Source organism: Eptesicus fuscus, chromosome 19 (assembly GCF_027574615.1).
Source record: "Eptesicus fuscus isolate TK198812 chromosome 19, DD_ASM_mEF_20220401, whole genome shotgun sequence".
Taxonomy (NCBI): Eukaryota; Metazoa; Chordata; class Mammalia; order Chiroptera; family Vespertilionidae; genus Eptesicus; species Eptesicus fuscus.
Genome location: NC_072491.1, coordinates 7,446,402 through 7,462,322, shown reverse-complemented (window position 1 = coordinate 7,462,322; position 15,921 = coordinate 7,446,402). Strand labels below are relative to the sequence as shown.

The window sequence follows — 15,921 nt, the reverse complement described above, 5'->3', positions numbered from 1 at the left end:
ACCTCTGAGCCATGCTGGCCGGGCGAAAGTGAGACTTATTAATAGGTAAATCAAGTTGCTGGATAAAAATATGCACCAATGTAATTACATGTGAATAAAAATATATGAACAAAAATGAAACAATAACACATACAGGTCAGCCTGGCCTCTAGGGCTTGTCAATTACTCTGCTGGTTGGTGGGTTTACAGATAATCACATACCTAAGCTCTCCTACAACAAAAGAAAAAGAAAAACATACATATACAGCCATATAGAGATAAGTGTATTATGTTATACTAGAGGCCCAGTGCACAAATTCGTGCATAGGTGGAGTCCCTCTGGGTGGCCTGCAGAGATCGGGCTGAAACCCACAGTCCAATGCCGCCTGCAGCTCCTACCTGCCGCTCCCACTCATCCCGGCCCCACTGTGCCTGCCTCGGGCTCATGCCCAATCAGTCCCGATAGGGAGAGGCTTGCACTTCTGCAGCAGCACTCGCCAGCCATGAGCCCTGTGTCTGGCACCCTCCCAAGGGGAGTGGCCTGTGGGATTGGGCTGAAACTGGCTCTCCGACATCTCCCGAGGGGTCCCAGATTGCGAAAGGGCACAGGCCAGGCTGAGGGACCCCACCGGTGCACAATCAGGCTGGAGAGGTACTGCAGGAGGGCTCCAGGGCATGTCTGGCCCATCTCTCTCAGTCCCCAGCAGCAAGCTAACCTACCGGTCAGAGCATTTTCCCCCTGGTGGTCAGTGCATGTCATAGCGAGTGGTTGAGCAGCCTTAGCATATCATTAGCATATTATGCTTTGATTGGTTGTTTGGTTGTTCTGCCGTTTGGTCTATTTGCATATTACCCTTTTATTATATAGGATTGACTGTCTCTGAAATAAGGAAGTCTCAAACTACTGTAATCTTCATCAGAATAGCACAAAGCTATAAATACTTATCCGTGGTATTTTCTCATCTAAAAATCATATTTGTGAAAAAATATAAAATATGCAACTTCCACATTCTTGGGCTCCAATAAAAATTAAGCTGAAAACAGATTTTTTATGTGATGGGGATGTGGAAATTAGGGGTATCAGGTCTTATGATCTCCTAATCATTTCCAATATACACAGCAAAAGAGATTCACTTGAAGAACTTGGTCCCATTGGGGTACCAATCATCTTGACAACAATATTCTGGAAGACCACCGTGCATGCAAAGGTATGGAGAACAATGGTTGCTAGTGTGTCATTTGTTTTTGTTTGACTTATTTTCTGTGAATTGCATATCACATCACATAAAATAGATATTTAATTGAGTGTGCTTTTTGTAAGGGAAAAATGGCAATTTGCTACGTTGTTTTTGTATATTACTTACAGAAGATCCTGGATTTTTATAAACGGTTTGCAAATGTTCTAAGTCTCTGATGACAAGGTGTTTCTCAGTTTTACAAATTAACTGACAACAAAAGAGAAATAAAATGACACAAAATACCAGGAAAAAGGAAACACATTCATGTTTACCTTTCAGTATACCAAAACTAAAGGCATACCCATTTTATAAAATAACTATAAAATAACCTACTCAGTGAATTTGCTTACTAACAAAAATTAGAAAAAAAGTGTTAGCAAATCTTGACCGGGGACTATGTAGTTAACAAGTCACATTGTACGGATCGTAGCAGAGGTCCTCTGTAGGATCTGAACCACGAAACAGGTTGTGCAAAACGTTAGCGTGTGTTCTCCGCAGGGCAGTTGCGAGAGCAACAGCTGTACTGCAGCAAACGGGGCTTCAGACTTCACTCTGCTCACTGAGTTTGCTCAGATTCTGAAATTGAAAAGGAAGTAGTAAGCACATGCTGCTGACCAGTTAAAAAAAAACAAACAACCAGTAGGAATGGAAGCAAGCTGCCCAGCCAAGCCAAGAAAAGCCTCTGAGGCATTGGAGTTAACAGTTTAAAGCTCCAAGGCCAGGACCGGAGTGCTGACTTTGAAACTGGTTCCATCACTTACAAATGGTAGAATTCCCAGGGCCTCAGTTTCCTCATTAAAAAAAAAAAAAGTTATTTCTTTATTTCTTTTGGGAGGACATCATGATAAAACAATTTTATTCTTTCTTACCACATCTCCCAGATGGAGCATTTCTGTTTTGTTTTCCCTTTTTATTGAATTTATTGGGGTGACACTGGTTAACAAAATTATACAGGTTTCAGGTGCACAGTTCCACTGCACAACATCTGTACACTGTATTGTGTGCTCACCACCCCAAGTCTCCATCCATCACCATTTATCGGCCCCTAAACCCTACTCCACCACCCCATCACCTTCCCCCCAGCAATCACCACACTGTTACTATTGTTCCTATCCATGAGTTTTAATCTTTATTTTCCTTTTTTGCTTTATCCCTTCACCCCCACCTGCCCAGTTTCCTCATTTCTAAAACAAAAAAAAAAAAAAAGGTTAAATAATAGTATCTTCCTCATAAGTTCATAGCAAATTTAGTGAATTCATATGGGTGAACTTCTTAGCATATTCCTGGATCAATGACTATCAGGATGTCATCTACACTAATAAAAGAGAAATATGCAAATTGACTGTACATCCACGACGCCCACCAGCCAATCAGGGGTGAATATGCAAATTAACCCAACAAAGATGGTGGGTTAATTTGCATATGCAGGCGTGGAGCGACCGGGTGGGGCAGGACACCTGCTAGGAGAGGGAGGCCGGGGGGGGGGGTGCAGAGGGAGCTACAGGAGTGGTGCTCCACTGGGAGCGAGGACTTGCAGGCTCCCAGGCGGCCGGGAGCGAAGCCAGGGGAAGGAAGGCCTATTCTTGCACAAATCTTCGTGCAACAGGCCTCTAGTTGTAATAATAATAGTAGTAGTCATGTTATTATTTTGTAAATACATACAGCTCTGATAGAATATAACAGGAATGACTCTGGGAGGCACCAAATTCTAATCTAGGGATGAGAAAAGGCAACATGATTTAAAATCAAGGAAAAATTACAGGAAATCAGAGCTCTAGGAACAGTCCTAAGACTAATCATAAAGCCCAGTATTTGGACAATTCAGTGTGAGTGCTGGGCTTTCTAGATACTATTTCCAAAGATGGCAATATTTGTAGAGAGTCAAGGGCATCAGAGCAGGAAAAAAAGCTATAATGCTATCTTTAGAGTTTTTGTATTTGACAGAGGTAGATTCAAATTCCAAGAATAGTGGATCCTGCAAGAAAGAAGCATTTATTTTGCAAGCCAGCAGTCTGTACTGAATGGGTGACCACCAAATCCTCTATGCCATGATACTGTTAGAAAATCCAACTTATTAAATAATGTTCATACCTGGTCCAGAAAAGGAATGGGAACATTTCTTTACTTTTAATGGAGTTTTAGATGCCAGTGGAATAATAAGCTAATATTTAGAAATACAAAGCCCTTGATTTTACATTCTAATTTTTCTTATAACTGTAGCAGGCCGACTTACTTGTCTCACTTTATTCGAATGGATGTCACTTATTGCAGCAGATACTGACTTAAAAAAAATTGGCTTCTCTGAGTCTAGGTTTCCAAAGTACTTCACGGCTTTCACCAAGGAAGCTACAAGAAAGCACAAGTGATGGAAGGTATACGTAGCAGCAGGGATCATGTTCAATTGTTCGAGGATTCATGTTAGCCAAGGATTTTCCCTTTCTCACCTGTGCAATGGGCTAATGACACATCCACACTCCTATTCTTACAGTCCCTGTAAGCCTGGAAGAATTAAAATAGGATACGGCAATTAATGCAGGATAGCCAGCAAGCAGGGACAACAAGGGCGTCAGGAGCAAGGACCATTTCCAGCAAAAAGAAGCAATCTTTATGATCTCAGACCACCAGAGGGCGGTATTGCTGCACTGTCGGGCATACCCTGGCAAGCTTCTGCAAGAGCCTGTCTTAGCAAAGAGGAATGCATCAGGGCATTTTACCTTTTATACAAATAAATTTGGCTGCTGACATTTTCCACTTCATTTAGTGAAAAATTTTTAAAAATTACCTTTTCTTCCCTATAAGAATTATATAAAGTTATTCTCAACCTTCTTTTATTGGAAGGTAAGGACCTATTTATAAGTGATGAGAACAGCTGACTTTAATATTTGTACAATTTGTGCATATTCATGGACTCTCAAAATCCCACCCCTGAATAGTAGGTTGAGAACCTCACTATACTTGAAACCAAGGTTGATTGCCCTACTTCCATTTTCAGGATCCATCAAGATAAGAGATCCTTAATGATGTGCTTGCCACACTGTAAGGTCTTGCTTCATTTAAGTCCAAGAAACGCTCAAATAGGAACAGGTCTTGAAGGTCCTGACCTTAAATTCACCCAGACCAAAAACAGCCCAGCAGTGCAAGCAAATCTAGAAGTTTTAGTAACTGTAGGATGGATTTTGTTACATAATAGTGACGTATCATACATATAAAATAGAAAGCAGCAATTCTAAGATTATGCATGATACATCCAAAAATGTCTCTTGTAACCCTAACCGGTTTTGCCCAGTGGGTAGAGCGTCAACCTGAGGACTGAAAGGTCCCAGGTTCGATTCCGGTCAAGGGCATGTACCTTGGTTGCGGGCACATCCGCAGTGGGGAGTGTGCAGGAGGCAGCTGAATCGATGTTTCTCTCTCATCGATGTTTCTAACTCTCTATCCCTCTCATTCTCCCTTCCTCTCTGTAAAAAAGCAATAAAATAAAATTTAAAAAATGTCCTTTGTATTCCTGTAGCAGCAGCCAGGTCTATGTTAGGAGAACTGCAGACTAGGAGATGTATTGCTCTGAGCATGAACACACAAACAAACAATGAAACAAATCATGAACACATGAACTGAGACTTGGCCATGGAATACATGGTTGCTGCTTTTAGGAGGTAAAATGATTAAGTCAAGGTGACCTGACAGTGTTTGACTTTTTCTGAAGCTCAGGAAAGCACAAACACAGTGCCATGGGTGGTTTGTGGATGCTGATAGACATAATCTGTAGTTTGTTGACTTCTCCAGTGCCCTAAGTATAAAAATAAATAGAAGTCATTCCATTTCCTTCAACCCCTAACTCCTACGAGAATGTTTCTTATGCTAAAGCAGCTAAGAAAGCAATCCAGGAAATGTTATTAAAAAACAGAAGAGGATGGATGAACCTGGAGAGCATTATGCTAAGCGAAATAAGCCAGTCAGAGAAAGATAAATATCACACGATCTCACTCATTTGTGGAATATAATAAACAACATAAACGGATGAACAAAAACAGATCCAGAAACAGAGAAGCATCGATCAGACCGTCAAACTTCAGAGGGAAGGCAGGGGAGGGTTGGGGGAAGGGGGAGAGATCAACCAAAGGACTTGTATGCATGCTTGTGTATAAGCCTAACCAATGGACTCAGCCACTAGGGGGATGAGGGCATGAGCGGGGGGATAGGGGGCCAATGGGGATAAGGACACATGTAATACCTTAATCAATAAAGAATTAAAGTAAATAAATAAATAAATGAAGAAATTCACGTTGAAGAGACTCTGTGGCCCTTTACCGTGACCTTCTTTCAGGACGGCTGCAATGAAGACATATGTCAGTTGCAATGATATCATTTCCATTTTAAGAAATAACTATTGCCCCAAGGTCTATGTCCTTTGGAGAGAGTGGGAGAGGTGAGAATTGAAACAAGCAGAGCCAAGACCCCAGCGCTGAGAGCCGGTGGTGGAAACCCTGCTGCTGAAGGGAAAGGAAGGGACCGGTCCACACACCCGCTGTGTCAATACCTCAACCAGCACGGAGACGCCCGAAGAGTCAAAAAAGGCCAGCCCGCTGCAGTCCAGGATTAGGGAGCACATCCTCTCCTCTGGGCAGGGCTGTGCTGCTTCTTCTGTGGGAGGAACACAGACTCCAGTTAGGACCATTCTTCGAGATTTCTACCGCTCATTCTGTCGCAAAGTGGCACCCTAACAGCGGCCTCGTGTTTCATGAGACTAATTCCAAACACTGTTTAATCTTTATATTTTCAATTGATTGCTCATTATTTCCAGAATCTTTGCTTTTTTGTTATTCTGAGGTTATTTCAGGTAATGACTGTATAACTCAGAGAAGAAGAGGGGGGAAAGCTTCACGACCAGTGACATTGCACAGATGGATGGACGGAAGCTCAGCAGTGTAGGCCATCTTTTTGATAAAAGATCTGGCAAGTTCGTGCCAATGGACTAGAACCGAAGCCTTCAGCCACTCTGTATCGCACGCCTTTCCACAACCTCACAGTTTCCTTCGTGGGGATGGCCGGAGGGAGAGCCCTGATGTGTTGTGCCTGGAGCTTACACAGTTTTGGAGACAGACTTTTAAGGAAAATATTCATTGCGGAAGCTTGTCTGTTGGCCTGGGGAAGGACCTGAAGGAGGGGCCCTGAGCATTAAGTTTCATTGGGTTCACGGGAAATCTGCCTCTGAAAGCACCTGCTGGGAAAAAATAAAAGCTTTTACATAGGAGTTCCTGACGTTTCTTCACTGATGTCGTAAGGGCCACACTTCCCTCGTGGGAAATGACAAACTTCCAAAACAATGACAGGCCCCATCCGGGTCTCTCTAAGGAGTGACGAGGCTCTCCAAGCAGACCTAGTAAGCTAAGGTTTTCTCACCGTCAGAGGACAAAGTCGATCAAGTATGTTCCAATGGACTAATTATTATGAAGTTCTCTTAAAAATGAATTCTTAATTGGAATCACTTGCCACTTAAAATGCCCATGGTTTTTCTCCTGATGGTAGGTAGCTACAGCAAAGTGGGGATATGGTAGAATCTCAATTAGCATTGAAAGGAAGTATTAGGGAAATTGTGTATTTTTAAAAACTACTGCTTAGAGGAAAATACAGGCAAGCAGAAAATATAAAATAAATTCTGAACACTTGTGTATAATAGTAACTGATAGGAAAAGGATAAGTGCTACGAAGTGGTTTTAATACATTGAAAATTGATATTCAGGCATAGGATTTGTTTCCAAGTTTCACCTTTAGATCTACATTAATAGTTACGAATTGAAAAATAACAGCATATACTATGTTCAAAAAATTTTTTTAATGTAATGAATGGTACAAATGTGAGGAAGGTTCTATTTCTTCTAGGAGTTTATCCATGAGTGGCAAAGATAAGTAACATGATTTAAAATGAAAAAAAAAAAAAAGGATGGGAATTTATAAGAAAGGAGAAGTCTCTTTGGAGTAATTAAGAAGACTGCATGCAAAAGTAGTCTTGAAGGATATATACCCTTTCAAAAGGTAGAAATGATATGGAGAATTTAAGCATTCCAATCATACAGACAGCTTTAATTGAACACTGATGACAGTTTGAGATGTAAAACTCCTCCTGCTCTCATTCAACCAACATTTATTGAGCACTTCTTCATGCCATGCTTCTCCCTTCCTCAATGAAATCAATAAAAATATATTTAAAAAAAATAAATAAATGGCAAATTAGAACCTTAAACAAAATGGGAAGTAACCGCAATATAGTTGATCTACTGACAGCTCACCAGCAATCACTATCATGCACTATTTGCCGAATTAAACAGAGGACCTACTTCTATTATGCAAGAGCTCTTATTTATATTCTCAAATATAACCTGTCCCTCCTCATTATCAGAGATAACAGGGAATCCAGATCACAGGAAAAAGAAAAATACATATCCCAAGCAAAGATAAACATTTGTATTTATCCATTTTATCTCCTAGTCTCATCACACACACACACACACACACACACACACACACACGTCGATGCTACATTAATTATAGATACTATATTCCACTTTGTTTAGAGTTACAGTAAAATAATTACTCGATCAATATTAAATAAGTTGCACATTACTTAATCTGGGACATGTATTTCTTCGCATATTTTTATGATTCATAAGTATATTTTTATTTAATTTGGAAAAATTTTACTGAATTTTCAGAGCATAAAAATATCCACAAATTAAATAGTAGTTAAGCATTCTTAGAAAAGTTTAATATTCATATGATATATATATGTAATAGATATTTTCTTACCAAGTTAGATATAAAAATAGTTTTAGTAAGACTAATCATATTTGCAATTTTCCATGGAGTTCAATATTTGAAGGATTCCTATGCACATACTTTTCAATACATCTGTTTTAGAAATAAAATGTATAGGATGTACTTAAAGGCAGCAGAGATTTGAAGTCAACTCATAGCAGCTGTTCTGACATCTTTTTAATATGTCAATTATGTCCATATTTCCTCAGCTACATGTTTAATAATAGCATGTTGGTAACTTGAAATTAGCCATAGTAGAGTTATTTATATACCGGGTATTAGCAAATGCTACACATCAGTTCTTCTCCAGCACCCCACACTGTATCCTCTGCCCCAAGAGTTCTTAAAGATTTACCAGCACATTACTGCTTAAAGTGGATACATTTAAGAAAATAATCAGTAATTTTAAAAAACAAATAGCCTTGATTATATAAATGACTTACTCTACTGACATCTTTAGCAACGGTTCTTAAACCGTTGATGACACAATTTGTTACCAAATTTAGTCAAGTTATTTTTATCCATCTACTTATATAGTTTTATTCTTAACAAAAGATGTGCCTTTTACAACACAGTACGTATTTCAAAATAAGCTACAACCTAAAATTCATAGTCTGAAAATTTATGTAGAAAAGTTGTTAGAGAAGGACCGAGCAGGGAAGGCGGAGAAGAACAGAAGGAGAAAGTGGGAGGAAGGAGGAAGAGGAGATACAGAATGGAGGGAAAGGAAGATGGGGAGGAGAGAAAAAGGAGTAGGACAGAGGAGGGAGGCAGAGAGAGAGGAGAAGGGGAAGAAGATATCATTCTATGGTCTACATTCAAGTCAGAACACTTTATTTTAAAAAAACTGACTCACCAATGCAATTGCCATTGGACAGAGAATTGAGCAATGAGTTTTGTTCACACTGAAATGGAAACAAATATAAAGAATAAGGACATTTCAAAAATTTATTTCTGTCCCTAAAAAAAAGTACATCATTCTTTTCTCCATAACAAAACACTAGTCTTCAATATGTATTTTCCATAGTCTATTTATTTCAGAATGGTAAATACAACAAACTGAAATAATAAAATGATAATTAGCACTAAGTATAAGTTTGTCCCGTAGATAATTTATGTTATCCACTCAGACTGTCTTGTTTACAATATTTTATGCAAGACTAAGTTTTTTTGATTTTTGACTGGGAATTAAATATTTTCATGTGTTTTCATGTAGCGTATCCAATCAGAAGTAACCTTATTGACACAGCATTCTTTGAGAGTCATTAACCATATATTTCGTATTATACAAAAGTTAAATGTTCATCAGAAGATCCATGGAAATGTCTGAGGAACATTCCTGATTTATGAAAATTCTAAAGAAAGAAAATGACTCTATTTTATAATTAAACTTAACACTGATTATAACTGCTGCCCTAAAGCAGTGGTTCTCAACCTTTCTAATGCCGCAACCCTTTAATACAGTTCCTCATGTTGTGGTGACCCCCAACCATAAAATTATTTTCGTTGCTACTTCATAATTGTAATTTTGCTACTGTTAATGAATTGTAATGTAAATATCTGTGTTTTAGGCTCTACGGCAGCGGTTCTTTGGCCCTAAAGCAGTGGTTCTCAACCACAACATGAGGAACTGTATTAAAGGGTCCTGGAACAGAAAAAAAGTACATAGGTAAAACTAATAAAACCTGAATAAAGCATGGACTTTAATAATAATAATAATGTACCCATATTGGTTGCTTGATTGCAACAAACACACCACAGTAATGAAAGATAGAGGACTCTGTGTGGTGTAGGGTACATAGAAACTATACTAATTTAAGTGATTTTATTGATTCTTCTCAAGATTATAGTACCTAGTACACATGTCCATTAGATATACTATTCTGAATGAAAGTATATATAAGTTAATAAATGAATGAGTAAACAAATCACCAAATAACAAATGAGAGATTACCCAAGAGCTAACTGTAAGAACCAAATAAAAATCATAATACAATAGAATGTTTTGCTGAGGTAGAGGTCTCTGTACACTTTTATAATGTATTATATTGATGTGATACATTTTTTAGTATGGTGATGTAAGGTTATCATGACATTATCATCATGAAACAGTTGATCCTACCTTGCTGGTATCATCAAGTGGCTGGTTGCTGGCATGTTCTTTTTGGATTATATTCATTAGATCAGCATGAAACTTCTTTGCATTCAGAAAAACAAGTGGGTTGTTTATTGAGATAATTTTCACCTGCTGCTGGGTTTCCTTTTTGGAGAAGAAATGGATTGGACTCAGAGTGCTGAATACTATAAAAAAGGATAACTCTATCCAATGAATCTCAGTCTTACACGGCCAAATATCACTCAGCCACAGAAGCAATCCTTTAGCTAACATTTTCATTATTAAAATGTATTTGGAGAACTTCATAGACTATCATGTTCCTTAGGGAGAATATGTGCATTCTCTTTACCAAGAAACATGAATAACCATGAGATGAGTCTGAAGCGTTTTAGAAAATGACTCTTATCCTTACCTACTGGGTTTGGGGGACGCAACAGCCTAGAATATTCAAAGAGTACCAGGAAGATTTGTCCTTCCAAAAAAAGGATCTTCCATACTCAATCTAAAAATCAAAACTTCATTTACTTAACCATGAGTATTTTAAAAACAAAAATAGGTCCTAAAGGCTCAAACTGGCAGTCATTTACCTCATAACGGCATAGCTTTCCTTTGGCTGGCATATTACCCTGCAAGTGCCTGATAGTCCTAATTGAGAGAAGGAAATCTAGAGGTTACATCAGAAATCTAGGCCCTGTATTGCCAGGGTGTGGGTAAGGCACACAGAAAAAGAGAAGGGAAAGTGTCAATATGAAAAGTATCTACTGTGGCCATTTGCCCAGGTCTCCCTGGCAGCAACTGATGGGTATGCAACTAAAACTGTCTTCTCCATGATCTTTGGGACAGGGGTCAGACCTAGGAATTGAGAGGATGGTATTTTCTATGAAATGATAACTCCTTACCAATTAAAGAAAGCATTACTCCTCCCTGCTTTAGTATTTACATAGAAGAGACACAGAAAATAGTGAAGAATCCACGCAGAGAAAGACAAATAAGAGAAAATATTAAGTATGTGAAGTTGGATAATTCACTTAACCTTTCTCAGTTTCCTCATATTAATAATTGGGTAAATATTTAAACTAGATTATCTCAGAAAATTCCTTTAGCTGTACAACTAACTATACTCTAGAAAGTGAAGAGATTTGCTACAAATAATTCAATTTTAAAAAAGCCTTAAGTTACCAAACCAACTTCAAATCAAGGGTAAATTTCTTACAAACCAAAAATAAAACAATTCTTGAGTCTGTCATATTTAGTTATCACAAACCTCCACATAGTGTGATTAGATCTACCCACTAATCACACCACATGATTGTACTAATGTATTGTTTTAAGTTAACATTATTAAAAGACAGGTATTTGTTAAAGAATAAAGATTCAAATTGTACCAGAAAATAAATTCTCAATGTGGTTGAATTTACTAGTAATTCTCCCAAATTGAGAATGAGTGATTCATATAAAAAAAGTATGGAAGAATACATGAATGGAAGAAAGGAATGACTAACTGCCACCAAGCTAACTTTGTTAGCTTAATCCTGGCCTGGTAGCTCAGTTGGTTAGAGCATCATCCTGATATACCAAGGTTACAGGTTCAGTCCTGGTCAGGGCACATACAAGAATCAACCAATGAATCTACAATTAAGTGGAACAACAACGGAGAAAAAGAAACCCTCGTGCATTGCTGGTGGGAATGCAGACTGGTGCAGCCACTGTGGAGAACAGTATGGAATTTCCTCAAAAAACTAAAACTGGAACTCCCATTTGACCCAGTGATCCCACTTCTAGGAATATATCCCAAGGAACTAGAAACACCAATCAGAAAGGATGTATGCATTCCTATGTTCATAGCAGCACAATTCACCATAGCTAAGATTTGGAAACAGCCTAAGTGCCCATCAGCAGATGAATGGATTAAGAAACTGTGGTACATCTACACAATGGAATACTACGCTGCTGTAAAAAAGAAAGAATTCTTACCATTTGCAACAGCATGGATGGAATGGAGACCCTTATGCCAAGCGAAATAAGCCAGTTAGAGAAAGATAAATATCACATGATCTCACTCATTTATGGAATATAATGAACAACATAAACGGATGAACAAAAACAGATCCAGAGACAGAGAAGCATCGATCAGACTGTCAAACCTCAGAGAGAAGGTAAGGAAGGGTGGAGGTAAGGGGGAGAGATCAACCAAAGGACTTGTATGCATGCATATAAACCTAACCAATGGACACAGACAACAGGGGGGTGAGGGCATGAGTGGGGGGGCAATGAGGGGTGGGGATAAGGACACATATGTAATACCTTAATTAATAAAAAAATTTAAAAAAATAAATAAATAAATAAATAAGTGGAACAACAAATCTGTTCCTCTCCCTCTCCCACTCCCTTTCCCCCTCCCCTTCCCCCTCCCTCTCCCTTTCACTACTTCTCTCTCCCCTTCCTCACTTCCCCTCTCTCTCCAAAATCAATCAATAAACATATATATATATATATATATATATATATATATATATAATTTGTTAAAAACTTAAAATTCTATTCAAGAATTTTAAGTTTGAAACTCCAATTCTGTTTCAAAGTTAAGAATGCCAAGGCTAATGTATGTAACTGTATGTGTGGGGTAGATACATAGAGAATCTTAGGGGTCAGTCTTCACAAATTCCTATGTAAAATGTAAAAGAAAAAAACAACAAAGAGATAGGAAAGAAAAGAAAGGCAGCATTGGTGGGAAAGTTGATACTGGGGCACTCTCAAAGGCTCTGAATTCCAATAGTTCTCTGAGAAGCAAATCTCTTCATAGTTATTGAAAACAGGCCATTCCCCTGGGTGTCCCAGAAGGACTCCTGGTGCTACTTCTCATCCCAGTCTACTCAGAAATACCCTGACTGTGGCCCTGCTGGTGGAAGACCAGTTCTCTCTGTTCTGAGGGTAACCATGAGGTACTGGAACAAGAAAATGTAAAAAATAAAGAAGGTTAACCAAACATTTACAAAACAGGTTCAAAGGGAGGCCAATTTGCAAAAAGTTCAAGGCAACATTTTTCCCCCTCACGTTAAACTTGTTTTGGCCATCCCTCAGAATAAAAATCCCAGAACAAAAACACAATTGGCCTGATAGGGCAAAACAAATAAGTTGTTTTTTAAGTGTGCACTGTGTAAGAAACTAATTCTATTGGCATTCCATAATCATTAGAATAAATTACTATCTACTAATAATACAATCTCATTGTGTGTGTGTTAAAAAACAACAACAAAAAACTATAACAAGATCTGACTTCGCCTTATTTCCTTTCCTATTCCCTCTCTTCCTTCATCATTTAGTTTGGAATGGCCTATTGGTTTAGTTTGACTGTTTTATGGAACTGAGCAATGGAAAAGAGGTTTCCAAATGCCTGAATTAATCTGTACTATGATTCTACTGTGGACTGTAGTTCTAATGTCTTACATGAATGCTAATATAAGTTTTTTGTTGTAGATGTTCTATTGATTTGCTGCTTGTCGACTGCCATATATATAGTAATCACTAGTTCAAACTCATTAAAATAGTTATAATGTTAAATGACATAATTTATCTGTTTTAATGATATTTTAAAGCTATCCAAATCACAAAAATTGTTAATAATTGCACAAAGTAGAAAAAAAACTAAACTTACACCATCCATTTCTGTTTTCACTTTAAATTCCATTTCTTTCATGTTTTTTATATTCAGTGTCTTTGCTCTAGAATTAAGGCAGATAGAAAACAAGATGTCATTTCCTAATTACTGCACTAACCATGAAGAAGTAAAAACGATGTTTTAACAATAGGAATATACCTAAAATGGTTTAGATCCTATATCTCATTTGTTAATAAGACACTGGTAAATGTGTGTTTTTCTAAAATCCTCAGGAATAACAACTTTATTATATACTATATGTAGATAAAAGCTTTTCTTTTTGTCTCCCATTCTCCAATAGAAAATAAAACATGAATTGTAGCACTATATAGTCCACAGAAATAAAAGTAACTGGTAACACCATATACTATGCTGCTGTGTCATAATAAACAGAACATTTAAATAAGATCTTACCTTGGGAAGCGACCAATCACCATAGCTATGGTACAAACAACACCAAACAGTAGTCCCACATTGGCAGCAAAACATATTGTAAAGACATAAGTACTGACCCATATGCCCTGAAAGAGAAGCAAAGATAAAAGATGCGGGTCCTTGGATATTCTCAGGATTGATAAATTCCTCACCATTTTATTCTACAATATTCCAGTAACCACATCTCTCAGGAAGAATATATTATTTAAGATGTCATAAACAGAAGCCCAGGAATACAGAAACAAATCCTGGCCCCATCACACTCTCAGGAGCAGTAGTGGGTAAAAGGCACATGCTTTTATTTCTACACACTGCTAATACTTAATTCAATCCCCAACAAACACTTTATTTAAGATCTGTAAATTATTGGTTGACGTGTGTGGCTTAAAAGCATGCCATATTGTTTGGTCGTTCCCAACAATATTCTGCTTTCTAGGATTGTTATAAAAAGAACTAATTTATTTTTCCACGTGACTCAAACCCTAATGTTAAAATGACTGAATCTAACATCATGATCAAAGCCACTTTTAGATCAACCACTCCAATGGCCGTTATTATTTTATTTGCAAGGGGCCACTTTTTGTGAAATTGTGAAAGCTAAAGCAATCAGGGCCAATTTGGCTCTTGAATAAGCATGTTAAACATTTACATTAGTAGAAGCCACACTTTTCCACTGTTTAGTATAATTTAATCCCTTCCTGGCAATATCCTATTAAAATAATGATCCTCTCAACGTAACCCATTTAAAACCCAATTCATGAGACTTTTTGTATTTAGAATGAATATGGTTACTATTAAGATTTTCACCTTATATTAATGTGGTATACATAACTTAGCAATTAATGATTTCTCATGCATGTTAAACTTGTCATATTTTTATTAGTATGTACTTCATGAACTCACTGGCAAAATTAATCCATAACAGAAATTAAGAATCCCCAATCCACTCAAGTTAGTTAGCATTTCTTTAAAAGTTCTCAAACAACACATCAATCAAAATTTGACAAGATCCCATGCCTCGAAAGAAGCCAAGAGCTGCAAAGGGGAGTAAAGCTTCGAAGAAGCAAGCAAGCCAGGGAGGCGGGGGGAGGAGAAGGGAGGAGCGAAGTCAGAGCCCTAGGCGAAGGGAAACGAAGGCGGGCTGGAGGAGAAGGCGGGGCCGGCGGCAAGGGCGGAGCAGAGGCGGGGCCGGGGCCGAAGGGAAACGCGGGTGGGCTGGAGAAGGCGGGGCCGGTGACAAGGGCGGGGCGGAGGCGGGGCCGGGGCCGAAGGGAAACGCAGGCGGGCTGGAGGAGAAGGCGGGGCCGGTGACAAGGGCGGGGCGGAGGCGGGGCCGGGGGTGAAGGGAAACGCGGGCGGGCTGGAGGAGAAGGTGAGCCGGGTGACAAGGGCGGGGCAGAGGCGGGGCCGGGGGTGAAGGGAAACGCGGGTGGGCTAGAGAAGGCGGGGCCGGTGACAAGGGCGGGGCGGAGGCGGGGCCGGGGGTGAAGGGAAACGCGGGCGGGCTGGAGGAGAAGGCGGGGCCGGTGACAAGGGCGGGGCGGGGGCGGGGCCGGGGGTGAAGGGAAACGCGGGTGGGCTAGAGAAGGCGGGGGCCGGTGACAAGGGCGGGGCGGAGGCGGGGCCGGGGGTGAAGGGAAACGCGGGTGGGCTAGAGAAGGCGGGGCCGGTGACAAGGGCGG

General features: G+C 39.2%; 1 protein-coding gene across 2 annotated transcripts in view; it reads right to left on the bottom strand.

Annotated features, from left to right (window-relative positions):
- Positions 1–1,357: 1,357 nt before the first annotated feature.
- The window catches only part of SLC26A7 (solute carrier family 26 member 7), a 44,285-nt gene continuing 29,721 nt past the window's right edge, over positions 1,358–15,921 (bottom strand). The window contains exons 11-18 of one of the 2 annotated variants that reach the window (XM_028156122.2): positions 14,219–14,325; positions 13,802–13,868; positions 10,153–10,290; positions 8,887–8,935; positions 5,755–5,858; positions 3,662–3,716; positions 3,451–3,563; positions 1,358–1,793 (exon numbers count right to left, since the gene is read on the bottom strand). In XM_028156122.2, the coding sequence (XP_028011923.2) occupies positions 1,758–1,793; positions 3,451–3,563; positions 3,662–3,716; positions 5,755–5,858; positions 8,887–8,935; positions 10,153–10,290; positions 13,802–13,868; positions 14,219–14,325 (669 nt within the window). In that variant the 3' untranslated portion in view covers positions 1,358–1,757. The remainder of the gene's footprint in view (positions 1,794–3,450; positions 3,564–3,661; positions 3,717–5,754; positions 5,859–8,886; positions 8,936–10,152; positions 10,291–13,801; positions 13,869–14,218; positions 14,326–15,921) is intronic. The other variant, XM_054708478.1, reaches the window with a different exon arrangement.